Consider the following 27,883-nt stretch of genomic DNA (forward strand, 5'->3'; position numbering starts at 1 on the left):
CTACCCCCAAGAACAATTTATAGTATTACCACATTAATACAGCACCTCAGAAAAAATACAGAGGCAGGACACGTCTCTTTCCACCATGCTGTCTGTCTTCCACCGCTCCGGGAGGAGTCTATGGATCTGCAGTATTAGTAAAAATTCTGGATGTAAAAAACATGGGGCTTTTCATAATGATGTTGTCCAAACTTCCTCTGATTGTAACTATGGACACCATATGTTCAGTTAGACAGGATAAAAACCAATTTTAAATTGTAAATCTTGAACAATATAATAAGCTTTTTCCCAGTAAAAAGAACAGACAAAAACTACGCCTGTTTCTTTCTTCGTGCACCATGAAACTTCTTATTTATTCACTCCAATTCTGCATTTACACAAAAGTGCTGTAATAAAATATCTGTACACTACTTCTGTTACAAATATAGATAATATTTAAAGTGACTTCATATATTCTAATGTAGGAGTTTCACGCTCTAAAATGGGAATGAACACATGATAATTCCTCACCAGTTGTCTCAATAAACAGCTCCATCTGTTTCCCTTAGTCTTAAACTATTGTATTATAAGATGTTAATATAAGGCAACGAAATGAAGTTATGTTAATCCCCTTAATTTTTCTATCAATTTACTAATGGCACACAACCAAAATAATTACTAACACATTGCTTTTTTCTCTGTCATTAAGATTAATAGTAATTGAAAACCAATTGCACAGCACGCTAACACATTTTTAGTGTTGCATCGGTTAAAACCAGCATTAAAGATTCTGAGAGACGTCTACGTTCCTCCGTGGTCAGCTTGGCCGCGTTCTAGAGAAACTACAGTCAATAGTGGGTGGCATCACCACTGTACTTACAGAAACATGAAAATATTTTATCACAGGTCAAAAATAAAAATGAACAAGATTTGCATCAAACATTTTCTTTACAAACTTAGGGATACTGCTTCATTTAACTGCTATTTACTCAACCTTAGAAACCCATTTTAGGATAAAATGTATATGTGTATTTTAAAGGTGAGGAGATGCCATTTTTCTATAATATTCAATATTGTAACTACTGAGAGTATTTTTAAAGATTTTTCAATGGAAAAACTGTTTAATTTCCTTTTTTATTTAGCAATGGGGAGAGGAGTTGGACTGACAAAATGACGCATTTTTTATGACACTTGAGATTTCTTCTTTATTTTATATTTTCATTCTTACCCTAATTTATTAAAGCCATTTCTCTTAGGTTAGCTTTAGACTATTTTTTTCTCTACTAACCAGTTCAGCGTATCGCATTTTCTGCACATGTGATGACAAGTCGTCAGACATCTTTACAAAGAAAGGCTGGATTTACCTATGCACACAGTCCTTCTCTTAAAGTGTACGTTCACAAGATCCAAGGAGAAAGGCAAAATGACACTAGGTGGTAAGAGAATCATTTCCACACGAGAAAAACAAATTTAGATGGTACTTCCCCCACCCAGAGTTTTGAAGAGCCTGCTGAAGACCGCACGGGGAAAGGTGTCCACAAGACCCATTCTCTCCACGGTGTGGGAGGTGAGCGAGGGGTTGGTTGAGTTGGCTCAACTCTGCAGTACAGTCAGGAGAGAACCATCAAGGTGACAGTTCCTTTTGTCCGCTTAAGGATGGCAACAGCTTCTTCATGGGTCACCCCTTCCAGACTCTGGCCATTGACAGCAATGATCTGATCACCCCTTTTGAGACGCCCATCTTCCGACGCTGCTCCCTGCAATTATAAAGCAGACTTGTTTGCTTCTCAAAAAATGCTGCCTCGCAGCTACACAACAGAAAAAGATCTAAACAAGAATGTAAATTGCTCTGCATGTACACACACATTGCTCTCGAAGCTCCATGGGCACTGCACAGCCATTAAGCAATGATGAACATACACAAAGGAGGTCTTGCTCCTGCATGGTTTTAACACTGAGATTCCAATTTTAGAGAGAATTTAGCAGTCAACAGATTAGTTGGATGGTTTTTGGCTGTTCAGCACAGCAGTTGGTAGGAAATCAAATTAATAAAGAATATTTGGGAATCTGCCTGGCAGCAATGATTTCATAGAATCCAGGATTTTTCATCCTGTCAAGAAGGGCTACAGAAGACGACAAAGGATTAGATACGAACAAAAGCAGCTTTACAGGACAAGGGCATCAGGCCACGGAGCCCAAAGGTCTACAGGAGCAGAAAGCCCGTATGCATGTTGACAAGGACTAGGCAGGATGCAAGTCCTACTAATTCTAAATGTAATTCTTTCTGGGGCTTTGAATAGGCCGCTCAAGCTGCTGGTTCTTTACTTCCTGAGGGTATGTGCAGTCTTCGCATTTCTTCTGGGCCTTAAATGATTAAGATGAAACACAGACACTGCCGTTTGAAAAAGAATCCCATCTTAAGGCATGCTTACAGTAGGCAATTATGCAATTAAATATAAGATTAAAAATATGGAAAAGTTAATGAGGAATCCATAATGATGAAATTCTTAAAATATGTTCTAACTAGCATGCCTTAAATAAATTGTTCCCAGGCTGAGGAAAAGGACTGCATGAGTCTTCTATTCACTGACAAATGCTGTTTGTATTTTTGGACATACCAATGGCTTTTAAAAAAATCTCGTAAATTAAGCCTATAACTAGGTTGCTGTAGATACAGCGCTTTAAATTGGTTAAAAATAATAATTCTTTTTCAAAATAATGGAATAAAACCTCCACATGTAGGCACTTTAAAGGACTATAGCGCTAACCTAAAGCAGCATCAAACTGTTCAATAGGTTGCCCATAAGGACTGTTCCTTTGTACTGTAAAATCCTGAGATTCCAGATTTTCTCCATAGGAAATTATGTCCAATTTTGTAGCTCCTGAAGAAAATGTCTCAAGAACGAATTAATAATAATTATGTGGGTTTGGATTATGTTAAACAGCACCAATGTTGTGATAAACTTATTCTCAACATCTTTAAATTAGAACACTCACTGTATATACAACTATATAAATTTTTTTACGAAATCGAATCCCCGGGCTACAAATAGCTGATTTACTGTAGGTGATATAGCTTCTGGATACTCTGCAATTTTTTTAGTTGTTATCTTTCTATTTTATTCAATAAAATTAAACTACAGAATAAATGCCCTGTTAGATATTAGTGAATCTGTGTAGCTATTTTATGTACTTTCCTGTGTCTATTTAGTATTTCACAACAAAAAAAATGCAAAGAAAAATAAATGCCAGCCCTCTACAGCATACATATTTAAAATGTCCCATTTTCAAAAGACATTCAATCATAGGCGACCTGTTTTCAAAGGACAAAAAAATCAGGTCTTACTGTCTAACTAAAGTTCATTAATATTTTTATTGCATGTTGTCAAGAGTTCCCATGGAATTTCAATTTGAGCCTCTTTTCCTTTAAACATAACTAAGCCTCAAATTGGACAAAAATATTTAATGACCTGTTCCTGAAGGGAGTTCCAAAAGAAAATGATCAACTGTTAACCATTTGGCGTTACCTCAGGCCATAAACTAATAAGCCAGCTGCTGACCACTATTAATGAATGTTTAGGGGGGAAGGGGGAGGTTGACATTCGCAAGCTTACCTTCGCAAACACTGTTTTAACATAAATGGGTAAGTCTCCATGAGGGCTGCCATATCCTCCTACTATACTGAAGCCTAAGCCATCTGGTCCTCGGTCTAGTGTAATAGATTTACACTGAGGAGGCCTACAGCAAATGGAAGGAAAAAAAGGGTTTTCGGATTTTCAAAATCAAATCTGTAAGTTATGGATTATCTGACATCCACCTAGAACCAGGAAAATTCTCTGTGCTACTGACGAGTATATTGCGGTATTTTGGGGATGCTTAAACTGTCAGTGCATGCCGGTCTCAGTATTTTAAATTTACATAATCTGCCAAAATCCTAATTAACACACCCTAATTCTATTACTCATCTAAAGTTCCCTTACACTAACATGTTCATGACATGATCCCCCTGCATGCATGCACATTCTTTTTCCCATTTATTTAAAGGAAGATGGCTATCATGGAAAAGGCATAAACATCAGTATTCCCAAGCTCAGAGAAAAAAATCGATTTCTAACAATGTAGAGGCTGCATCAAATTATTTAAAAGACTTTAAGATGTTCCTCTTTCCCCCTCTCTCTTGTTTTTTTTTTTTTTTAATTTTTGTCTTTAATGTTTATTTATTTATGAGACAGAGACAGAGCGCAAGCAAGGGAGGGACAGAAGGAGAGAAAGGCACAGAATCCGAAGCAGGCTCCAGGCTCTGAGCGGTCTGCACAGAGCCCAATGCGGGGCTCAAACTCACGAACTGTGAGATCATGAACTGAGCTGAGGTCAGACACTCAGCTGACTGAGCCACCCAGGCACCCTTCTTCCCCTCTCTTTATGTTCTAATTCTTTTGGACTACTTGTTGGGGGAAGTGTGAAATTTTTTTAAGTTTATTTATTTTTGAGAGACAGAGATAGAGCGTGAGCAGGCAAGGGGCAGAGAGAGAGGGAGACACAGAATCTGAAGCAGGCTCCAGGCTCCGAGCTGTCAGCACAGAGCCCTACGTGGGGTTCAAACCCATGAACCACGAGATCATGAATCGAGCTGAAGTCAGACGCTCAAATGACTGAGCCACCCAGTTCTGGAGCCCCGGAACTGTGAATTTTTTCATCAAAATGATCATTTATTAAATGAGTTGGCAATACTGGAATTTAAAAGGGATAGCTTTGATCGGTTCCATATCACACAGGGTAGTGACATCAAGAATAAAATGCGCCCTCCCCCAAAAGAAAACTCAGGGCAGTGGCATGCTATGTACCTATGCTTGATAAACTGAATCCATGCCATAATTACCTGACAATTTAAAAAACTCATCTCCTATTTTTTCACCTTGAGGTGAGTGGTAGGGACATAGAAACCATAACATGAGCTCACCCTAAATCATCCTGAAATATACCGCTTGACGTGAGCCCGGTGAAAGGGATACTGGAACCAGCAGGCTCCTGCTGGTGACTCGTGACCACACTCACGTCTCCTCCAGCAACTACCTGTACACGGGAGAAAGAGAGAGACAGAAACACACGTTCAGGTGGCCAGGGCCACATCAGTGATTTTTCTTCAAAAATAACTTTTGGATTAAAACGTGCACTTTAATGTCCACTTAATCATTTCTGTTAACTTCATATTCAACCGAAAAGAAAGAAATTCCACAAGGTCCAGAGGCCTCTTCAGCTGACAGTAAAAATACTTTAGTAATTCAATTCTACAAAGTTTTTTTTTTTTTTTTGATGTTTTCCAAAGGTGGTCTCATATGCAGTTATTTTTTAAAGATCTTCAGACTACAAAGCCACTCATACCACTTAAAATTCTAGCAATTAACTGTTTACCACTAAGGCCTTGCATATATCCCTTTAGATATAAAATATGAAGCAATAAACGCATCAGGATAAAATGTTTCTTACATGCTTTCTTGGAACGCTCGATGTAATCATCTGTGTTCAAGGGAAATATTAAATACAATAGCATCAGGAGATTTAAGCAGTTTTACCGCCTTACTGTGAAAGCTCATGTGTCAAGCTAACCACACTGCGAAGAGTGGTCGGGATGCCAACTCTTACCTGCATCTCAATGGAGCCAGAGGCATTTTTCAGTAAGTTAACTGCTTGGGTATGAGTCATCCCCTCAGTGGATGTGCCACAGATAGTGACGATCCTGTCCCCAACCTGCAAGGGAGAAAAGAAAATAGACATCTGCGAAGGCAGCCATGGAGAGTGGGACCCTGAGACCTAAACAGTCATTTCCTTCTCTGCCTTGAACATCACACACACAGTGCTCCCAGCAACTGAAACACAATCAAGGAAACCCAATCATTTCAAGAAGGAGTGATGATAAAAAGAAGCTCTACATGATGACTGAGTTCTAGAAGTCTCTGGGGCAAGGGGGAAAATCACTCATCCCTTGCCTTCATTTCTCCTCAGGAGGCACTGCTTCCTATTATAGAATAAAATATCTGCTATCAATTAAAAAAATTTCTTTGGACATTATTATTTACACATTAGCTGTGTCTCTAAGTCGGGAGTTGGCAAACAATGGCCCGTGGGCCAAGTGTGGCCCACTGCTTGTTGTGGTGGACAAAGTCTGGGTGGAACATGCTTACTCAGTTGTCTGCACAGGGCAGAGATGAGTGGCTGCAACAGAGACCATCTGTCCCGCAAAGACAAAAGTATTCACTTCCGGCCCTGCACAGCAAAGTTTTCCACTGGGTGCAACCATCAATTTTTAAGTGTCAGTCACAAATGTAGTTATCAAAATAGACTCCATCGTTTCTAGTTTAGAGACTATTTAAACTAAGACGTGGCTATGTCTTGAGACCCTTTCTGACACGAGGCCACACAGATTTTACTGGAATATCCACGTAATTTTCGGGCTGGACATTTAGTGTAAATTTCATCACAGTGTTCTATGCTAGCATAATCCCTCAACTTTGAAGCAAGTTTTGTACGGTTTTACAACGTAGGTCACATTTATAGTAAACTTCTGCAAAACTGAAGATCAACCACAACCTACGTGATAGTTTTCAATTTAATAAAGTTAAATTGGCATTTGAGCCAGTGACACGTGTAAGGAAAAACTTCACTTCATACTGGTATTCTGAAAACACTTTGTTTTCTTTTAACGTCTTTCACAGACCTTCAAACAAGTAAAAAACGACGGTAAATCTTCCCAGCTCATTTACTTGTCAATTTGCATCCAGCGGGAAATTCTCCTCTCTTACTTCTCTTCACCTTTTACTCCAAGCAAGCCCTCCTGTGGCTGGACTAGCGGATTTAAAAGCAGAATCAGACATTTAAAACTGCCTGCCACAGCTGGGAGGACTCAAAGGGTTTATAAAAACTTCTGCCAGCTCTGTGAGGGCCGCCAGGGTAATTAGTAGAACTTACTCTGAGTTTTTGGGTCTGAGCTGCCACTCCATTTGGGTGCATCATTGCAATAAATATGGGAACATCACCAAGAGGGCTGCCCACTCCTCCAGCAATGCTGATTCCCAGGGAGTCAGCAGGCCCCTGCCATGGAAGAGATTAAAATATTTTTTCGGTCAATGTGGTATTTTAAATTGATGTTTGGTTTCTTTGGCACAATATCATCCAGTTCACTTAGGTCTTTGAGGTGTGAGGAAAATGAAGCTCAAGAAAGCTGCATTATTTCATGTGACACGGGTCCTTAGCATGACTTAGGAAAATGAGCATCCTTGCAGGAAATGAAAGAAATTAAAACACATTAAATGAAAATCATATCATTATGGGGTGACGGAAAGCAAGCAGGTAAACTGGTGAACTGAAGGACCCCAGTTTTGGAATCAGAAAGGTCTGCATTCAAAGCCAGGTACCCACACTTACAAATATTGGGCCCTGATGAAGTTCAGCCCTCTTAATGAGTAACTAGGCCATCACCGATGAAATGGAGATTAGAGCACCCCTCAGAAAGGGCTGCAGAAAATATTAAATGAGATGGTGACAGCATGATGTGTCTGAGAATTTTCAGCATATAGAAAAGGCTCAATAAATTGTAGCTGGTTTTATGTTCTCTCTGTGGATGGCGGTCAGGGAAATCTGTTTCATGAGAATAAGAAATAGCTGTTGAGAGCCAAGGCTCACTCATGAGAAGCGAGAGATGGAGTGATCATTTGTGTGGGATTCAGTGGATGCCAGTTTGGGTAATACAGGATATGCCAACAAAGATTTTCAAACAAGGTCCTGTGACCAGGAAATTCAGTGAAGACTGAATTGTGCTACTTTCCACTGTATTTCGGACATAATTTTTCAGATGGCATGGTAAAATAGTAAGACTGCTAATAGGAAAATATATATGTAGATGCCTCTGAAGTTTCAACAGAATTTATATTGTTTTCTCTTCCCCAAGTTACCCTTTTCATTTCTTTAAAAAAATTTTTTTAATGTTTATGTATTTTTTTGAGAGACAGAGACAGAGCGTGAGTGACGGAGGGGCAGAGAGAGAGGGAGACACAGAATCCAAAGCAGGCTCCAGGCTCCAAGCTGTTGGCACAGAGCCCGATGCAGGACTTGAACCCATGAACTGCAAGATCATGACCTGAGCAGAATTCAGACACTTAACAGACTGAGTCACCCAGGCACCCCATTACCTTTTTTATTTCAACTGTCCTTAATCCCTGTATTTCAGATGCCACTGTAAAGGTGAAAAAAGAATAGGGTTATTAAATTATTTTATGTTCAACTAAATTTTAGTCAATGCCTGAAGCTGGATGTGACTAAATGAGACACACTATTTTTTTTTTTTTTTTGAAAGGGGGGTATTCAAAGTTGCCAGTACACATGACTTAATCCATCTCACATAGGGACTCTTTATTTTTCCAGTTGGAAAAATATGCACACCATCCCATTTCTTCTTTCTTATTTTAATCATTGATTATATAACTGCATAATCCACCTTGAATGAGTCAAGGACAGAATAAGCTTTGGACAGAAAGACACATGTGCACAGCTGAGAAAAATAAAGTCATGGATACATTAAAAGGAATTCATGGACCTAAGTGGCTAAATTTCTAGAATATTAGCCACATTGCAAACAGAGACTGCCATATGGTTAGTTCTTCAATTTGAACAACTTTCAACCAATGCTCCAAGCCAAAAAACCCTCTGCATCATGGTTTCATGTAATTAAAACACAGGAGGATCATACTAATTTTCTCAATCAAAATTTTGCGGTCTTCATGGAAAAGAAGGCTTCACTTAATGGTATCTTCTGAATTATTGGTGTTAAACAGAAAAAGGAAATGAAAATCAAATGCATCAGTCTTCTTAGTAAGAAAAAAATTACAGAATCCTGATTCTAATGTTTAGCATAACTCATAGAAAAAAACAACAAATGGAAAAGCTGCCAAAGAACAAAGGCACAGCTTCACGTTGTTCAGATTTTTTGTCGATGCACACCTTGGCACCTGTATTAGTGCACAGAATGATTTAGGGAAAGAGAGCTCAAAGGTAAATCGAGACAGGGGAAAAAACCAACAGCGTTGGTTACCAAAATTCAAACCAGTAACTCGTGTTTAAAGTATCAAACCGATCTCACATGCATTCTTCTTCAAACTACTTTCCAGTGACTCCGATGTACTGGATCCAGAAAGTGGAAAAGTGAATGATGACAGGCTGCCTTCACTCATCTACGAAATACACAATAATTATTCTAGAAAGTTTTGGAAGTAATTATACTGCATAAATACCACTTATTTCGGAATTCAATTCTTTTTTAATGCATCTAGAGAGAAATACCTTTTAAACAACAGTGGCATTTGATAATTAGAAGGGCACTTTAAATAGTTTCTCTTAATTTTTTTCCATATTACAGAAGAATTTTCCTAGTGGCATAAAAAACGAAAGCTAAAAGAATAGATGAGGCAGATTCCAACCCAACTAAAATTTTAGTGGATTTTCATAATCTCATTCAAGCGAACCCTCTCTAGGTGGAAACGGATGTTGTACATAGACTGGGGCTTGTGCAAACTGTAAAATCAGGGCCAGTCAATTGGAGATGAATGGTAGTCCTGAGGAGGTGAAGAAGGGGCCTTTCTGGACCGGTGATGGAAGTGGGCTTCTGTCATCAGAAGACAACTGAGGAGAGTCATGAACAAATGTGGTTTGTTCAACTTAAATGGGAGTTTTTCCGCTGAATATTGATAAATGTTTGTTATATACTTTAAAAATGTGTCATCTTGGTAGGCTTTACATCCACTAATTGGTTAACATATGTAATTATGGGAAGAGAAAAGCAGAATTGTTGACATCAAGTTCCTTAGAATGACTTACAAACTACTCAAGAGCCACACCTTGTTTACCTGTCCCTCTCAGCAGGTGCCCCTCCCTCAGACTCCCCACCTCACTCCTGGGGCCAGAGGGCCAGGCCTGGGTATGCCCCCCCTGGGCAGCCCCACCTTCGGGGCCATCACCAAGTCCCTTTTGGCATGCAGACCACATCACCCTGATGAATCCCACAGCTACCCACCTGGCTGCTTTGAGAAGGCCTCCTCTCCGAATGGAATGGACCTGCTTTGATTCTTCCGACTTCCAAGGTTACCGTGCCCAGGGAACACTAGGGGAGTGGTTGTTTTATGAAAAAGTTCAATTAAAACGCTCCATTTATCGTCAGCAGTACATAATATTCTTTAAGACTAGGTTTTTGAAAGGCACCCTCGTTGTGGGGTTTCCACAGTCAAGGATGCCTCCAATGCTTTGTGGAAAGAGACTTTCCTAAAACATAAAACTAGTAACAGCAAGCAGCAGCAACACCCAGTGTCTGCCTCACGACCTCATGATTTACATGGAGACTGTTTCTGCCGAGGAAGAGAGAAACGGAGAATCAAGCCATCAACGCAGGAAACCTACTGGTTCAGATAGGCCAAGTGTACTAACTAACCAGGGCTTAACAAACAAAACAGAAACAACAGAACAACCGTGTCCTTAATCGATAACTGGGCAAACTCTTTACTGCCACACTGGACCTGAACAGACCTATGACACAACACTGAAATGAGCCACACTGCTATAAACACAAAATAAGAATGAAGACAACTTCCCTGTGACCTTTGCCAAATAAATCATAGGCGTGCAAAAGACACCATGTAGTCTAATGTGAAAGCACAATGAGGTGTCTGAGATCCTGGGCTTCTGGAGGTAGACGCACTGGTTTAAATCCTACTGTGATTCACTAGCTATGTGACCTTAATGGATGGTCAACCTTGACAAGGCTTTTCTGTGACATTTAATAACAGAAAAGACATTATATAATAAAGCACTATTACAGATTGTTCAGAAATTGCCACTAAGAATGTGTCTCATTTGAGACAACATTTTAAATAAAGAGAATTCAGTGCTTATTTGACTGTGGTAGCCCAATTAGTTCGCCCTCCTTCCCCCATGCCCCACATACTCACTGTTGGCCTCTGAGGTTTACCTTCAGCAAAGCAGCCACAGCTTCCTGGGTGGCATCACGGACATCTTCTCCATTCACCGTTAAAATCTGGTCCCCCTGCACCAGTCTCCCGTCAGCGTCTGCAATCCCTCCTTTGACAATGTCGGATACAAATACTCCACTATCACTTCTGCAAACATAATTTTGAATTTGAACATGACTGTTTTTCTGCCACTGGAATGTACTGCTTACTTTTTGAAAAGAGAACATTTTTTAACTAAAAACTTGACTTTTAGTTTGATGACTTTAAAAGTTTGTTTTCAGCAACACAGGGGCAACATTATTAGAATTATTTTCTATGATAATAATAGCTTATGTCTTATAGTATTTCATGGATTAAACGTATGTTTCATAAGCATATTTATTCTTCAACAATTATATAGTGTGAGGTGAAGTGGCTACTATTATTTTCTCATTTTATGGGTCACAGTTACTAACTAGCAAGAATGGGACTTAGGAGTTAGTTCTTGGGTGCTAAGTCTATTGCTCTTTCTACATCATAATGAAGCCCTGAATGAATATTGAGCTGTGGCAGCATAAATATGTTGGTATTATCATCAACATCATTAACATTATTGAAAATAAATAGCGGGGCACCTGGATGGCTCAGTTGGTTAAGTGGCCGACTTTGGCTCAGGTCATGATCTCACAGTCTGTGAGTTCAAGCCCAGCGTCGGGTTCTGTGCTGACAGCTCAGAGCCTGGAGCCTGCTTTGGATTGTGTCTCCCTCTCTCTCTGCCCCTCCCCTGCTCACACGCTGTCTCTCTCAAAAATAAATAAAGATTAAAAAAAAAATTAAAAAAGAATCACCTTTTGGCAAACATCATAGGAATAATTAATTCAGGCAAGAAAACATTCATGGACAATGAAACTCATGGGCAAAAGCAGGATGAAAAACCAGATAATCCTAAAGTCTCAAAACAGCTCCACAAAGAATATTTACTGATGATAAAGGGAAAGGAGAACTTACTAGTGGAGAGGCCTGGAACATAGCACCTTAGCCAAGAGATCAAAATCAACATCCCCAGCGCAGAAAGACATCATGAGCCCCCTGGTGGGATGCCGTGAGAGGGGCAACGCTCCGCGTCTGTGATATTCCTGCCAAGGATGACTGACCTACCCTCACATGAGCAACCGCAGGCAAACCGGCAGATCCAAACAGCCGAGTGTTCTATAAAATAACTGGCTGCTGGGGCACCTGGCGGCTCAGTCGTTTAAGCAGCCGACTTCCGCTCAGGTCACGGTCTCATAGTTCGTGAGTTCGAGCCCCACGTCAGGCTCTGTGCTGCCAGCTCAGAGCCTGGAGCCTGCTTCGGAGTCTGTGTCTCCCTCTCTCTCTGCCCCTCCCCTACTCGCACCCTGTCTCTCTCTCAAAAATAAAATAGAAACATAAAAAAAGAAAATAAATAGTGAATGTGTACCTTAAACTGAAACCATTTGTTTAAGTATCACTCCTGTGATGTCTTTTATTTTAAATGGATTATTCTTACAATCTAACTTTCGTGCAAGATGGATTCATGCAAAATGAACTAATACTAATCTTATTCCAACCTGCCTTCCATTCATAAAACTACAAAACTACCAGCATTTTCTTGCTGACATAAAACATAACCGTAAGTAGAAATGTGCAGTGAAAGTGCAGTCACGTAACTTCTTGTCAAGGTCAGAACCTCAAATGCACCATTTCCCCATCTGATCCTCTGGCTTTGCTATCTTTAGCATAAAGGTGTTGGAATTTACTGGATTATGAATTGGTTGATACTTATCTATAAATATTTAAATAAATTAGGTACTGAATTCACCAATTTACCACCTGGCCTCTTACTTTCTGTTCCCTTCTGATGGCAAGCTTCTGCTCAAGCCAGTCCTCCCTAGAATATCCTCCACTCCCTGCACACAGACTATCACTTATCACTTTCAGCCTCAGCTCCGGCACCTCTTTTCTGAGCAGTTTCTCTAATCTGCTTCCTCAAATAGAGTCATTTGTCCCTTTATGCTGCCACAGCTCCCCCACCATATGGTTTGGTCACTCATCAATGGAATCCTTCTTTGCAGGAACATATTTAACTCTCATTTACCAAACTGTGAGTTTTTTGAGACCAGGAACCATATCTTATTTAACTTTGTTCCCCAGAACCTAATGTCTTCCCTGGCACACAGCAGGTACTCAAGAAATACCAAACGTCTTTTTGTCTAGTACCTTCAAAATCCCCCAAAGTACTAACTTAAAAAGTTCAAAAGTGAGGTCGTTTGGTGCTCCGTTACTGAATGGGCTGATAGCAGCTGCCTACGGAACACCAGCGCCTGGGAGAGAGTCTACTACTGTTAATACTCTTTAAAAGAAGTGACATTCAATCATTTCCGAAAGGTCACTGGGTTTGCCCTCGTCGGTCATACCTTTTCCCAACAATACTTAATCCCAGGCCTTTCCCCGGCTTCTTGTGCAGCTCAATAGTGAGGGTATCACACACATGCTCCTCCTTGTAGGGGGCCTCATCTCTATACAGCGTCAGGCGTACTCTGTGTGGCGTCTGTCTCAGGACATTTATTGCTTCATCATGTGTGGCCTTTCTCAAGTCAATTCCATTCACCTGGACAGACACAGGACACTGTGAGGACCCGGGTGAGTCAAATAAAGAAAAAGCAAGAATGGGGGCTGATGAGGGGGAGACGAGAGGAGGAGGAAAGAGGAAGTGAAAGAAACAGAGACCACCCTCCCCAGAATAGCTCTTTCTTTGTTAATTATAAAGGTATTCTGTACCTCTAAAATCTGATCTCCAGCCCAGAGTCTCCCGTCTTTACATGCTGCTCCTTCTTCATAAACTTCATGGATAATAATGGCACCCTAAGGGCCCAAACAAAATATGCTTTATCCCATTCTCCCTAGGACTGATGAGCAAAAATAAAAGGAAAACACACTGTACTTTCAAAGATAATGCTAAGGGTTCTATACTCACTGGATCCAGAGTGAGTCATATCAAATTTCAAAGAAACGTGTAATGCGATTTTCAAGGAAGTTTATATTTATCTATTTTTTCCAATGATAGGGAGGTTTAAAGAAAAAAATTATGGGGGCGCCTGGGTGACTCAGCTGGTTAAGTGTCCAACTTCGGCTCAGGTCATGATCTCATAGTTGGTGGGTTTGAGCCCCATGTCAGGCTCTGGGCTGACAGACCAGAGCCTGGAGCCTGCTTCAAATTCTGTGTCTCCCTCTCTCCCTGCCCCTCCCCCGCTCTTACTCTGTCTCTCAAAAGTAAATAAACATTAAAAAAAAAAGAAAAAAAATTATGAAACATATAAATCATACATATGTATGTATAATAGATAGATATCACCTTTCCTATCTGCAAATGAAAATGATAGATATACATCATCTTTCCTATCCACAAACGCAATTACTAGATTTTAGAAGATTTTTGACCTTTAGAAAATGTTGTTCATGACTTTTCAAACTCCTCAGTATGGGACTGACCCAATCATATCCCATCAGTAATAAAGGAAATTAAAATACGGCAAAGACTGGAAAACTGATGGACCTATTTTGACCTGAAAGTCACGATCGCGAGTGTAACTATCTTAGTGAGTCGGTATTCACTTCCTCAAATACAAATCCCAGTACTAAATTTCTGGTATTTGCTCTACAAATGAAAACAACAGTGAATGATGCATTTTTCTAAGCCTTTATATTTCATTTAATAGAACTGATAAAAACCTCCCGGACAGTGATCTCTCAGGTGCACTGAGGTTGCCTGAGTAACCGAAGAATCTCTGTGTATCTGAGTGTCCTCACCAGCAGAGTGTCGGACCCTCCAACAATGCTCAGGCCCAGCCCTGTTCGCCCTTTGGAAATCTCAATTGTTGTTTCACAGCCTGGGATAATGGGGCAGGTTGCAGGATCAGAAGCAAAGATTGCTGGTGTTGACGATCTGCTTGTACCTAAAAATAAATTAAACATGAAATGAAGTAAGATACAAATTGATTAGATGGTATAAACAGCAAACTCACCACACTGGTTGCCTTTGGGGGATGGAAAAGAAAAAGGGCCCAAGATTTGGGACAGCAAAACGTCAAATTTATCTTAATCTTTTAGTTATATTTAAAAAAAAAAAAATCAGGGGCTCCTGGGTGGCTCAGTCGGTTGAGCGTCCGACTTCGGCTCAGGTCACGATCTCACAGTCTGTGAGTTCGAGCCCCGCATCGGGCTCTGGGCTGATGGCTCAGAGCCTGGAGCCTGCTTCTGATTCTGTGTCTCCCTCTCTCTCTGCCCCTCCCCCATTCACGCTCTGTCTCAAAAATAAAAAATAAAAACGTCAAAAAAAAAAAATCAAACAAAATGATTACATCATCATTAATTAGGGTGGTGGGTGCCAAGTTACTTTCTGCACTATTGTGTATTTTCTAAATCGCTCGAGATAATATGCATAAAAGCCCAAGAACAGAGAGTTGAACTGAACCTCTAGTGTCATGTTGATAGTCAACATTTCACTAGAGCCAAAAAACCTTCTCATGAAATTATGATTTGTAAAACTCAGAACTGTGATATGTGGCAGTAAACTAAAAACACATTCTGAGAAGACCAGAAAACACAAAGCACATCAATAATTCTAATCATGGTGCCCGCATTTCAGGGCTTTTTATGCTTTTGTTTTGGTTTTCCTTTTCTTCGTCTCCTAGAGCATCTCTTCTTATGTAATCAGATCTGTGTCTACATGCCCCAGGATTTACTATCTGAGTTTATAAAACGTCAGGGGACCCCCACCCCCACAAGCAGTTTCGTTCTTTGTGTGTCTCGCGTGATGTTTTACAAACTCAGATATTAAATCCTGGTGCATGTATGCTCAGGACTGAAGACCTAAGAACAGATCAGGAAAAAACAAGGAGAATATAATTTCACACCTTGTTTTATGATAGTCTTCATATCATATGTTTTATGATATCCCAAAGAGCATACAGCAAATGTGATGTTTTGAAGAAGTTAAGAGGGGTGCCTGGGTGGCTCAGTCAGTTAAGCATCTGACTTTGGCTCAGGTCACAATCTCATGGTTCGTGAGTTCGAGCCCCACATCAGGCTCCGTGGTGACAACTCAGAGCCTGGAGCCTGCTTTGGAATCTGTGACTCCCTCTCTCTGCCTCTCCCCCACTCTTGCTCTGTCTCTGTACCTCAAAAAATAAATAAATGTTAAAAATTTTTTTTAAATAAAATTAAAAAAATTAAAAAGTTAAGATACTCAATGAGTAGTTTAAGACAAGAGGCTCTTTTTAGAAATCGGAAACACACTAACTCTTGCTCCTGAAATGGTAAGAGTAGATGTAAGATGTTTCTTTTATGTTACATTTTCATTTAGCATTTCATATTTTTATAGACAGTGCTACTTACAGATTGACATAAAATTGAAAAATGAGAAAATTTTTGTAAAACCTTTTAACATTTCAGTGAATTACCCAGTCTTTCTAAATAAAGGATTACCTTCATCACATATGTATTACTTTAAGATTTTTTTTTTAATCTAACTATATTACATATGTTTTAAAAATTGCTGTTTCCCTAAATACCTGTCAAAAGAAGTTAATGTTTCAGACTGGAGGCCAAAAGATTTCTTCTCCCATCACAGAAAACGCCTACGTGGGGGTGCCTGGGTGGCTCAGTCAGTTAAGCGTCCGACTTTGGCTCAGGTCATGATCTTGCGATTTGTGGGTTCGAGCCCCGCGTCGGGCTCTGTGCTGACAGCGCAGAGCCTGGAGCCTGCTTTGGATTCTGTGTCTCCCTCTCTCTCTGCCCCATGCCCTCTTGCATGCTCTCTCTCTCTCTCTCAAAAACAAATTAAAAAATATTAAAAAAAAAGAAAACGCCTATGTGTTTAAGTACTTTTTTCAATGTTGCAAAGCTTGAAATTTACTGTCTTACTTAAAAGTTAGTGAACTGTTGTCAAAAAGCAACTTAAAGGAAGGATTTGCCTCAATATGCCACATTGGCATTTTAATGGCACACACCAGTCTCATTCCATAGTCCACATACAACCACTTCATTTATTTTGACAGGATCAATTACACCCAAATGACAGAACTCAAATCAATTATGCTTACCATAGCAATAACTAGCATTTTTAAGAGTTTCTGGTAATGCCAGGCATTGTTGATTCCACAGGTAAAGAGATACCACTGTATCCATTTTACAGATTAGATCACTAAGGCTTTAGAGAAGCTGAATTATGTGCTCAATATAAAAAGGGGATATTCCAAATGTTGTTTACTTCATTAGTCAAACACCCAGAATCACAGGTACCTTCAGCAAAAGATCCTTGGAGAGCAAAGAGTGTCATTGCCTTGCTTTAGAGAGGAAGCAGCTGAGGCTCAGAGTGGCTGGATGGGTTTCCCGAGCCCGTATGGCTGGTTAGCGTACAGCCCACAGACTCCCTGCCTGGAAGTCCAGCACTCTTTCTTCAGGAGCTCCTCTCTTTATACCATCTTGTCACCAAAGTGTTCCCTGTCTACGGCCTTTCAAACAGTGAGTTACATACAGGCAGGTGGCTCCCAAGTAGGAGCCAGCTGCTGAGGTTAAGTGCACCACACAAGCCCTTACTTCGGATGGACTCCGGTTCCGGGGAGCCAGAAGCTGGGGGCATCGGAGACAAGGAGCTGCTCTTTTCTCCACTGGCTGTACCAGCTGCTGAAGCAACAGCCTGGGAGTCTGGATTCTCAGCACGAATGGTAAGTTTCACTGTTGTCTTTGCTGTTTTCAAAAGGCTAATGAACTGGCAGGGTGACGGTATGGCAGGGAAACAAAATTCAAAAGCAAATTAGTAGACATACCAGTAAGTCACTATTATAGTTGGAATCTCTTTCCTTGTCAGAACTTGAGAAGTCAAGAAAGAATGGTTGTAGTTTCAGAGTAAGGAAAACGATGCAACCAAAGAATCAAGCCAAAGGGAAAGTGAGAATACAGACGTATGGGTTAAAGGGTCCAACCTTAGACAATTATTAAAACTGAATTTAAAAAATGATTTAAGCTTCTTGCTGGCCAAAGTAGAAACAGAAACATTTGCACACCAAATCTCACAAGAAACAAAGCTTTTTTTCTAGCACTTATATATGAAAGGCCTAAGTGAGTCTACTAGTAAGTACAGACATAGGGAATATTTATTGGAGCAAATAGTCATAAAAATTCCTTTGATCTTAACACTAAGTTGATATTTATTTAGAAATGCAAGTTTTTCTAAGGGAAAATGGAAATTGTATTTATCAAAAACATTCACTGAACACTGGACTTTCTAGGCAAGAGAAAATATCTTAACATCATTCCATCGGAAAATAGAAAACAGAAATTGGAGGATTTCCAAATAATCTCTCTTCTTCCTTAACGACATTGGTCTAACATAGCTACATGGTCCCAATTCCCTATGATCACATACACACAGACACACACAAACACTGGCCATGCCCACGGATGGGTTCACAGCGTTATTTGCTTTCTTTTGGAAAAGTACCTTTTCAACAGGATAGCCAACAACAACTTCATCATCTACAGCCAGTATCTGATCTCCAACTTTCAGCCGTCCATCCTGAATGGAAACATGTAAGATTTGGGGCGATCTTATAGAAGTAATTCCCTTCTCCACCACTTTATGACCGTGAGAAAGCCTCACCTTGGCTGCCGCCCCGTGCTCTGTCAGACTCTTTATGATGACTCCGCTGAGCGTATCTTCTTCACTGATAGCAATGCCCAAACCCCCTTGATCCTAGAGAAATAGGAACAACTTAGAAGACTTGAAACAGATTAAATTTATCCAAAGGAAAGCTATGTGGCCGTAACTTCTAAACATTATCTTCCACCCAAGGGCTAGAAAACTGATTAGAGCCATTCTAAAGTTCATTAATAAAAATCTCTTCTTAAGCAAACTTTCAAGTTTTTTAATGGGAAGGAATTCTCTTCCATCAACTATTCAAATGTATTCATTCCTCCCATATGTATACTGTTTCTAGTATATTTAGCATATATATCCAGTTACACATCTCCAGTAACTTTAGAAAAATATCCAGGGAACAAAATGCATTCAATAACTCAATAAACATACAACATTTGCCAATGTAGTTCTGTGTAACTGGCTGACGGCATAAGTCATTTAAAACCAAATCAAAGTATCCTGCTTCCTCTTTGTGGCCTACAACTTAGAAATAACAACCCAAACTGGCCCCGTCATCCTGCCCTTCTTCCTGGAGCAGACAGACTGCAATTACTTCTGCGTGCTCTGTCCTTTCTGGGGCTGAATGCCCAGCGTTGTTTCCCCAGACACTTGTGTTTTGATTTGGTGCAGAGTGAAAACACTCTCAACCCTGAGCCCAAAGACGTGCACTGAAAACCTGCCAAGCCTAAAGAGCCATCCATGTTTTGTCTATATTTTCCACATTTTCTTTTATCAAGACCAAATGTTCAATAGTATTGGCTTTTACATTTCTTTAATGTTTACATTAATAAAATTAAAATAGGGTTTTGGATATTTTCATTCTGGTTAGAGCTAGCAACCTTTTTCATTGTAGTTTCTACCCAGAAATGTAAAATGTAAAGCAAATGTAAAGCAAAAGAGGGAAAGGGAAATCTTGCCGTGATTTCTACGACATGTACACACGAGAGCCAACCAAGCCATCGGGCCTTTGGGACCATGACCATGACACCAGATAAGGTCACACCGCCATTTGAAAGACTATCAACACTGTGGCTTTTCTGAGGTAGACTATTCATCGTAGACTTTCAGACTGTCACTGGGCATCTCTCTCTACCACTGCTCTCTTTCCAGACAATCAGTCACATGCATAAGACAGAGAAAATTGCACTTTTGGGGTGAGAAGAGCTCAGTTCTAATTTACTTTCTGCCTACCTGCAGGAGTTTGGATAAGCCACATAACATGTCTGAACCTCAATTTTCTTATCTGAAGAAAGGAGTAATGATGCAGGTGACCCTTGTACAACATGGGGGCTGGGGTGCTGATCCCCCTCCACACAGGTGCAAACCCATGCATAACTGCTGACTCCTCCAAAGCTGAACTACCAACAGCCTACCACAGAATGGAAGTCTTATTATTGATAACATGAATGGTTGAGTAACGCATTTTGCATGTTATATGCATTGTATACTGTGTCTTCCGATGAAGTAAGGTAGAGAGAAGAAAATGTTAAGAAAATCATAAGGAAGAGAAAATAAAGGGCAGTACTATCCTTTATTATCAAAAATGCCCACATATAAATGGACCCACACAGTTTAAACCCATGCTGTTCCTGCCCAACCATGACATTGCTCTGAGGATCGGATGTAATAAGAAAGGGATCGGAAACTTGGTGCGCTATATACAGTATACGTTCCTTCTGCTTGTTACTCTACAGAATGTAACTGGATTTACTCCAGATAAATTCTCTCAACTTGCCAGGATTTTGAGACCTGAATCCTGATTTAGTGGTAAAAGAATCAGGATTAATGAGTAGGAAGGTGAATGTGCTACCAAAAAGATAAAATCCCAATGCCAATGCCAAGTGCATCTAATATAGTTAAACATTCTATTTGGGATTTTCTACACCAATGGTCTTTCCTATTACCACAAAGAAATATTTGTTTGAGTATTACTCTGTATCTACAATGATTGTATGTACTCAACTCTGGGATTTGATTCTATTATTGCCTATTCACTTACCTGCAGTCAGGAAAGTATTTTACTAGTACAGTGAGCATTTGCTGGTTGTTTGCTTAATGCCCATTCTCATCTTACTCTTTTGTATAAGCTCATACATTTGTTTTAAAGAATATCCAGCCCCATTCCCCCTGCTGCCTCAAATAACATACAGGAGCACACACACTCTCTCTCTCTCTCTCTCGTTGGCTCTCTTCCTCTCTGCCTACGTGTTGGGTGGTGGTTTTAAAATATATATACAGGGGTGTCTGGGTGGCTCAGTAGGTTAAGCATCTGACTTCGGCTGAGGTCCTGATCTCACGGTTTGTGTGTTCAAGCCCTGCGTCAGGCTCTATGCTGACAGCTCAGAGCCTGGAGCCTGCCTCAGATTCCGTGTCTCCCTCTCTCTCTGCTCCTCCCCCACTCACATGCACGCATGTGCAGGCTCTCTCTCACAAATAAACATTAAAAAAATTAAGAAATAAATAAAAAAGATAAATAAAATATGTATACAAACTCTTCACCATTCCTCCCTTCAAGAAGGAGATGCTGAATGTGGGCTGGATTTGGTTGCCTGATTATAAAATACGGAACAGAAAGAATGGTGTGTAATTTCACAACTATGTCAAAAGGCCCTGGGGCTTCTCCTTACTCTCCCTCTTAGATGACCTGCTCTGAGGGAAGCCGGTTCCCTGTCATGAGGACATGAAAGCAGCACCTCAGAGAGGCAATGGGAACCTCCTGCCAACAGTCATTTAAGCAAACCAGCCCAGATGAGGATCCTGTAGCCTCGGTCAAGCCTTCAGACGCCTGCAGCCCTTAGCTGGCCGTTCGTTGGCAAAATGTACAACAGAGTCTCACCAGACCACCCAGTTGAACTGCTCCCCAATTCCTGATCCACAGAAACAGAGATAATAAATGTCTATTGTTTTAAGCTCCTAAATTTTGTGGTGATTCATTATGTAACAGTGGATAAATGACCCCAAGGATGGAGCGTGAATGAGTGAAGTCCATAGTACAATTCCAGTCCCCTGGCCACAGTCCCTATAGCTCAAGAGCAGGCATGTGATCTGAACTGGCTTAACAGCACGGGTCTCAGGACTTGTGCTCAGCATTTTGGGACAGCCACTCTGCCCCCACCCTGCATGTGGAAGAAGCGGCACATGACCCCAACTGTGGTTGGCAGCCGTTGTAAAACTGAGAGAAGACCAGCCCGGGGATACCGCTGACCCTTCACGGCTGTGCAGGGAGGAGAAGAACTGGTTCTTGACGACACGACGGAGCCACAGGATCAACTATCCCTGAGGATCGCTGCCCAGTAACCCGAGCCCACAAATCCCCTTCTTTGACTAAGCCTGTCGGAGGAAGTTGGTTTTTCTTGTGGTTGTTTTTGTTATTGGCAACAGGCAGAGTCCTAAAAGGAACAATAAGCTGCACACCTGCAAACGCGAAATGTTCCAATTCCACCTGGAGTCCTATAAAAATAAGCATGTGTATACATATATACAGACGTTACTGGTATCAGAAGAACAGGATAAAACACGGGTAAAGGATAACAGGGCATAAGAGCAATGTCTTAGCTAACTGCTTAGCTCTCCACCTCACTTCTGCCACAGTACATACAGTACTTAACAGAAAAAGAGCTGAGAAACACTGTTCTGAGCCAGTTACTAAAACACCACCATACAGAGAAGGTGAAACAAATTAAGGGACCAAATTATTTATGGAGCAACAGTTGTATAATTAAACAGCTAGAAAAGAGTGAACAAGAATTAAAAGTGCAACAAAGCTGAACTCCTATTATTATCAGGAGAGCTATTTTGAAGTTGGAACATTCCCCCCAAAATTCTCAATGCTATTTGAAGACTTTTACCCTATAAAACTGTGTGGACACGAAACCTATCTCTGACAACCATGTAAGGTTGTCACCTGCTTTGATGTATAGGTACTTTCCTAGGACAATGTGTACTAAAAAATCAATCTTTCTTTAATCAAAAATATTTCGTCTGATAAACTGAACTGGCATTTCAGTCAACACTAAGGGTTCAGATTATATACATTATAAACTTTGTTTATACTTCTATTTTCTCACTTCAAAAGGGGGGGGATTAAAAAGAAAAAAAAAAGATAATCAACCTGTCTCAAGTGTTTAAGAAGTCAAAACAGAACTAGAAATGACCTGTTACTACAATTTCTGTTTTGAAACAGTAACAAAAACTATTCTCCCCTCCTTGTATTCTTCAAGTACACTTGACATCTTTCCTTTGTGCACACGTGGCATGTAAGCATCCGTGCATTCCTCCTTCTCACATACTTGGCATGAACTATGGTACCCCATACTATGTAACCCCCCACTTGTCATGGGAGAAAAAGTATGGCAGTTTCTCCCTTTTTAATGTGTTTGCAATACAGACGTACAGAAAACTTATCCACATGAATGTTTACTGCAAGAGACATGCTCTTGAGCTATGATTCGTTAAATGACAAATAAATGAAGATATCACTAGTAAGCATTACATAGGCCAGAATGTTGAAGGCGTATGTCAAAATAAACAGGCATTAGATTAAACTAGGCCTTGAGTTACCCAGGGTGTAGATAAGCTAAAAGAAAGCAGAAGGGCATCCCAAGTGCAGAGGCAAGGAGGGATGAATTCTCAAAACAAATCTCCATGGGCTCTTGATACAAGTCAGTCTGAATGAAGTAGAAGACTCATAAGACACAGGTCTTTTGGAAAGGTGAATGGGCCCTGGTTGCAAGTTGAAACAAGGAATGGCAAATGTAAGACTAGAGTTTAAGTTCTAGCGGTAGGTACCATTTTGAGTTATGGGAACTGTTACAAGTGGGAAAAGCCAAACCAATCGCACAGGGTTGCTGAGAAGTACAGAACACAGTGACTTTACCTTTAATTTTTGTCAAATAAACGTAATTTTTCAAAATACTGGGAGTATAAAGGATAAAGAACTGCAGATGACGTATGAATGCTAGAAGATTGGTTAATTCTCCCTTCTTTGCTTTCTTGCATTTTCTTCCCAGAGTCGACTAATAATGGGGTTCAGAGTGGACAGGCTTATACCATATGCCGTCTCTTAACATGTCATTTTTAGCAAGGGCTTCCTCCAAGGCTACATTCTGTGGAGCATTCAGAACCTCATGGTTAAAATATTAACTTGCAAATAATAACTCAAACTGTGCCAAGTGTAAAGGCCGCTTTAGGCAAACAGGCTTGGGTGACGGAATGTAGAAAGAGCCCACAGCGACCCCCTGGCTGAATACAGGCAGGCTCATCAGGTGACCCCCCCTCAAAATATCCACAGGCCCTAACTAACCAATAGGCTACTTATAACCAGGCACAGTTACCAAAACAGGGAAAATTCCATTTGTTGCCTTACCTCCTCACCTTCTCACTTTAACTATGGCCCCCAGTCCCTCCCTGGTTGCAGACAGCCTCTCCTTTGCTGTCCTGCCTACTGCTCCCCTGCGGCGTGTTCAATAAATTTCTATCTTCCTTGTTCTACTACAAGTAAATGCTTTTACCACCTGTGCCACCAGATTGTCACCCCACATGCGGGGGCCCCCATATGATCAGGAGACACATCACATTTACACACCACGCTAAGTGCTTTATACAAATTCTTTCGTTTAATCTTTACAAAAATACTTCCAATATAAAGGTATTATTATTTCCCTATACTGTAGGTAAAGAAACTGAGGCCCAGAAAAGTCAAGTGGCTCCAAAAGCCCACATTTTAAGTCATAGTTGATTGCTTCTTCTGTCAGCTGATCTTAAAAGATCCTTGAATATTCCCCTTTATTCACTTTGGCTTTCATCAATAAATACATTTCAGTTACCGAGCTTTAGATGTGTTTGAAATCGACATATAATCAGAAGCTTTCTGTGGGCAATAAAATCTGACATTCTTCCTAGTTCTTAGGTTTCCCCCACAGCAACTATTTCAGAAAGGGAAGTGTACATGTTAGACAACTGCTGAATAAATCAGCAGTAGGCTAAAGACAGAATAGCTCTTAAGCTGCTGTACAATGAGGGCAGCTTGCCCATTAGCTTGAAGAATCTCAGAAGCAACCCCTGAAACAAGCAGCCCCATCTACAGAAGAGGAGAGTGGGGACCAGTGATATCAAGCTTCCAAGTGATTTATGGGAGATCACTCAGAAGGGCTTCTGACAAAGCAGGCCTCTGTCCACTCCACTGCTGAATGCCAGGTCAAGAGACTTTATCTGTCTGGGAATGGAAGTCCTTGAAAGATTCTGAACAGGGGATCAGGATGATTAAACATCTAAAGAACACCTTAATCAGGTAGCCTGAGGCAGGAGGAGAAAGCATCACAAAACAACAGTGCCAACAAGCAGTTAGACATCTCCCTCTCTGCCAGCTTATTCCTTCCTAATAACAATAAAAACAACAACAACAACGACAACTAAAACAGGCAGTGTTGATGTATGTGTGCAAGGTTCTAGACTCTTCACACAACATACATTTCATTCCCAGTACAACTCTATGAGGTGAGCACTACCATGATCTCCATTTGGTAGAGGGGAAGTTTTCCAGATTAAGAACCCTATCCAAGGTCCCAGCCTGTAAGAGGCAAAAGAGGCCTCCGACTCGGAAGGTTTGGCTCTAAATCTGCCTGTTCAGCTGCTACTGTGTTCTGTTCCTTATTCATCTGTTTAGCTGGGTCATTCCCCCAACACTTCCTGGGTACTCATATTCTAGGATATACTAAACCCTCGGTAAATACATTAAATCAGTGCCATGAAAAGTACTTGTAAAAAATATATATTATTTTGGGCTTTTCTAAAGATACGCATAAACCTGTATTTTAAAAAAAGCACATAGTATAATGAATCCAGCCTACATTTAAATGCTTCATAATTAACAAATTGTAGGGAAGTAACTGCACTGTTAAATACTATAAATTCTGACACTTTAGGATTTAGGAGGAAAAGGAAACTCAATCTGAAATCAGCAGGAGAGAAAGAAAGGTATCCTCTCTCTTACATGGCAACAGAGCAAGGGATTCCTGAAGTGTATGAACTTCTCAGTAGAAGAGGCAAAAACCTTAATGACTTGATGTACTTCTCCTTCTACCAGGAGACAAATTGTGCATAATAATGACTTCTACGTGTACTGTAAATGACAGGACCAGGGCAATCCATTTTGCTCATAGTTATTTATTGAAAAAAAGAAAATCAAGAGCCACAGTCTTCCTCCACCCCACCCCTCGCAAATACTTAACAAAGACTGGCTGTGTGCCAGGCATTATGCCAACTCCTTACATACAACTTATTTAACCTCTAAAACTAGGTCAAAGGTGATATTATTATCTCTAATTTACTGGTGAGAAAACGGAGGCAAAGGAAGATCGCGTAATGTGTCAGGTGTGTACCTGACGAAGTAAGGATCGAAGGTGGACAGACAGACTCTGGAGCCCAAGCGGTAAGCATCACACTGCACTGCCTCATCGCTGAAGACTGGCGTATGGACCACTTCTCTTCTTTCCGCCCATGGCGAATATCCCACCGCCCCGCCGCCTTCCCCTTCTCCCTGAGAACCCCAGGGCTCTGTGCTCTCCTTCACCTACTGCCTGCCTGTATTCCAGCATGAGCCCGCAGCACCTGAAAGCATTTCTAGGTTTCTGTTCAGGAAACCACTTCTTTGAAGTGGTCATTTGAACCGAAGGTTCAGATCTTTTCAAAAGTAAATACTTCGCTGATGTTTATCAGTGAAACTTCTAGTAATTGGAGCTTTCGGTTTTATGAAGCACAAAGACTATAACTTGTTTCTTCATTCTTTTTATTTCCTCCACAGCGGGTCTTTGGTGAATGTATCAGAGCAGAGACTGCCAACCGTCATGCTGGGAGATAATCCTAAAGGCGGGAAAAGCTTAGTCCCTGCTAAAGTATCAATTAACACGGTAATTCTCAAACTTCCGTGTGCGCCGGAATCGCCAAGAAGGCTTACAAAAATCCAAACCTCGGCCCACCCCCAGGGTTTCTCATTCCATAGGTGTGGGCCGGCCCAAGCGGCCGCATTTCTAACAAGATCCCAGGTGATGCTGATGCTGCTGGTCTAGACAGCACACTTCTGAGGGCCAGTAAATTAGACCACTGGTGTGAAGGTGCTCACACCTTTTCATTCCAACGCAAAGCAGACTTACCTTGGGAAGCTCCAGATGCTGCACGTTTGTGAATGAACAGAGGTCCACAGGTGCCTCAGAAGTAGTCACACTTGGTTCGGCCTGACACAGGGAAAGAACGGCAAAATAGACAACGGAGTGTTATGTATTTTTGCTTAATAAGGGCCACTTCATCAAAATTGTTTCATGTATTAGAATTCGTTATTATTCTAACATTTCATGACGTTTATGAACATTAGACTCTCTTCAAAATACTAAGAAGGCGTGATTAGACAGCGATTGTTTTAGACCACAAATTGTTTTAGACACAAAGCAGCTCTCAAGACTGCCTGCATTTCCTCTCAGTGAAATCTAACAGCGACCCAGCTACCAAGTGGCGAAACTCGCTTTTTAAACACAGAACACGAGCAGAGGCGCCATTCACTCCTTTTCACTCTGTTAGTCATCAAGCGAATTTGGGAGCTATTAAACGTTTTACTTGAAAATTACTAAAATATTCCATTTTCCTAAGGGATATATGCAGTCCCATTCATACGAAAATAAAATTTTCTCCTTTCTAATCTTGAGAAATCACTCGCTGGTGCACCACTGTGAACGACTGCCAGTTCACTAGAACGAGCGGCCTGCATCGCGTACCGACGCGCCCAGTGTTTGTACGCTCCTTTACGGGACAGTGTTTCCGTATCTGCACCTTCTTCCACCACGATCATCACGGCTTCTCTCATTTTATGCTCTTCGTTCTCTATGCCTCCTTTCATTCATCCTAAACAAGTATCGGAAGCTTTACCACATCAGAACTCCCACCAAAAACTCCAAATTCTAGACTCACCGTCTAGCCACTGCCTTCTCTTTCCTAATTTTTTAGCCACCATTTGCTCTCTCAAAAAACACCAGTAATCACCTGGCTACCAGGTCCAATGGACTCTCTTTAGTCATCTCCTCATTTGACCTCTTTGCCACACTCAAGACTAGAGAATGTACCCTTCGGCTGCTATGCAACATGCCCGCTGGTCCTTCCTCATTACCTCTGAGCACTCTTTGTTAGGCTTCCTCCTTATTGCTAT

General features: G+C 40.8%; 1 protein-coding gene across 9 annotated transcripts in view; it reads right to left on the reverse strand.

The window, feature by feature from the left end:
- Window positions 1-325: 325 nt before the first annotated feature.
- MPDZ (multiple PDZ domain crumbs cell polarity complex component) overlaps window positions 326-27,883 on the reverse strand; it is a 162,082-nt gene continuing 134,524 nt past the window's right edge. For all 9 annotated transcript variants that reach the window (XM_042963855.1, XM_042963861.1, XM_042963858.1 and 6 more), the window contains 16 exons: window positions 26,841-26,921; window positions 18,652-18,744; window positions 18,493-18,567; window positions 17,589-17,760; window positions 14,799-14,944; window positions 13,770-13,853; window positions 13,406-13,599; window positions 10,991-11,138; window positions 10,043-10,129; window positions 9,113-9,203; window positions 8,166-8,209; window positions 6,946-7,068; window positions 5,623-5,727; window positions 4,940-5,052; window positions 3,594-3,717; window positions 326-1,736 (listed from right to left, as the gene is read on the reverse strand). In XM_042963855.1, the coding sequence (XP_042819789.1) occupies window positions 1,590-1,736; window positions 3,594-3,717; window positions 4,940-5,052; window positions 5,623-5,727; window positions 6,946-7,068; window positions 8,166-8,209; window positions 9,113-9,203; window positions 10,043-10,129; window positions 10,991-11,138; window positions 13,406-13,599; window positions 13,770-13,853; window positions 14,799-14,944; window positions 17,589-17,760; window positions 18,493-18,567; window positions 18,652-18,744; window positions 26,841-26,921 (1,827 nt within the window). In that variant the 3' untranslated portion in view covers window positions 326-1,589. The remainder of the gene's footprint in view (window positions 1,737-3,593; window positions 3,718-4,939; window positions 5,053-5,622; window positions 5,728-6,945; window positions 7,069-8,165; window positions 8,210-9,112; window positions 9,204-10,042; window positions 10,130-10,990; window positions 11,139-13,405; window positions 13,600-13,769; window positions 13,854-14,798; window positions 14,945-17,588; window positions 17,761-18,492; window positions 18,568-18,651; window positions 18,745-26,840; window positions 26,922-27,883) is intronic.

Source organism: Panthera tigris, chromosome D4, assembly GCF_018350195.1.
Source record: "Panthera tigris isolate Pti1 chromosome D4, P.tigris_Pti1_mat1.1, whole genome shotgun sequence".
Taxonomy (NCBI): Eukaryota; Metazoa; Chordata; class Mammalia; order Carnivora; family Felidae; genus Panthera; species Panthera tigris.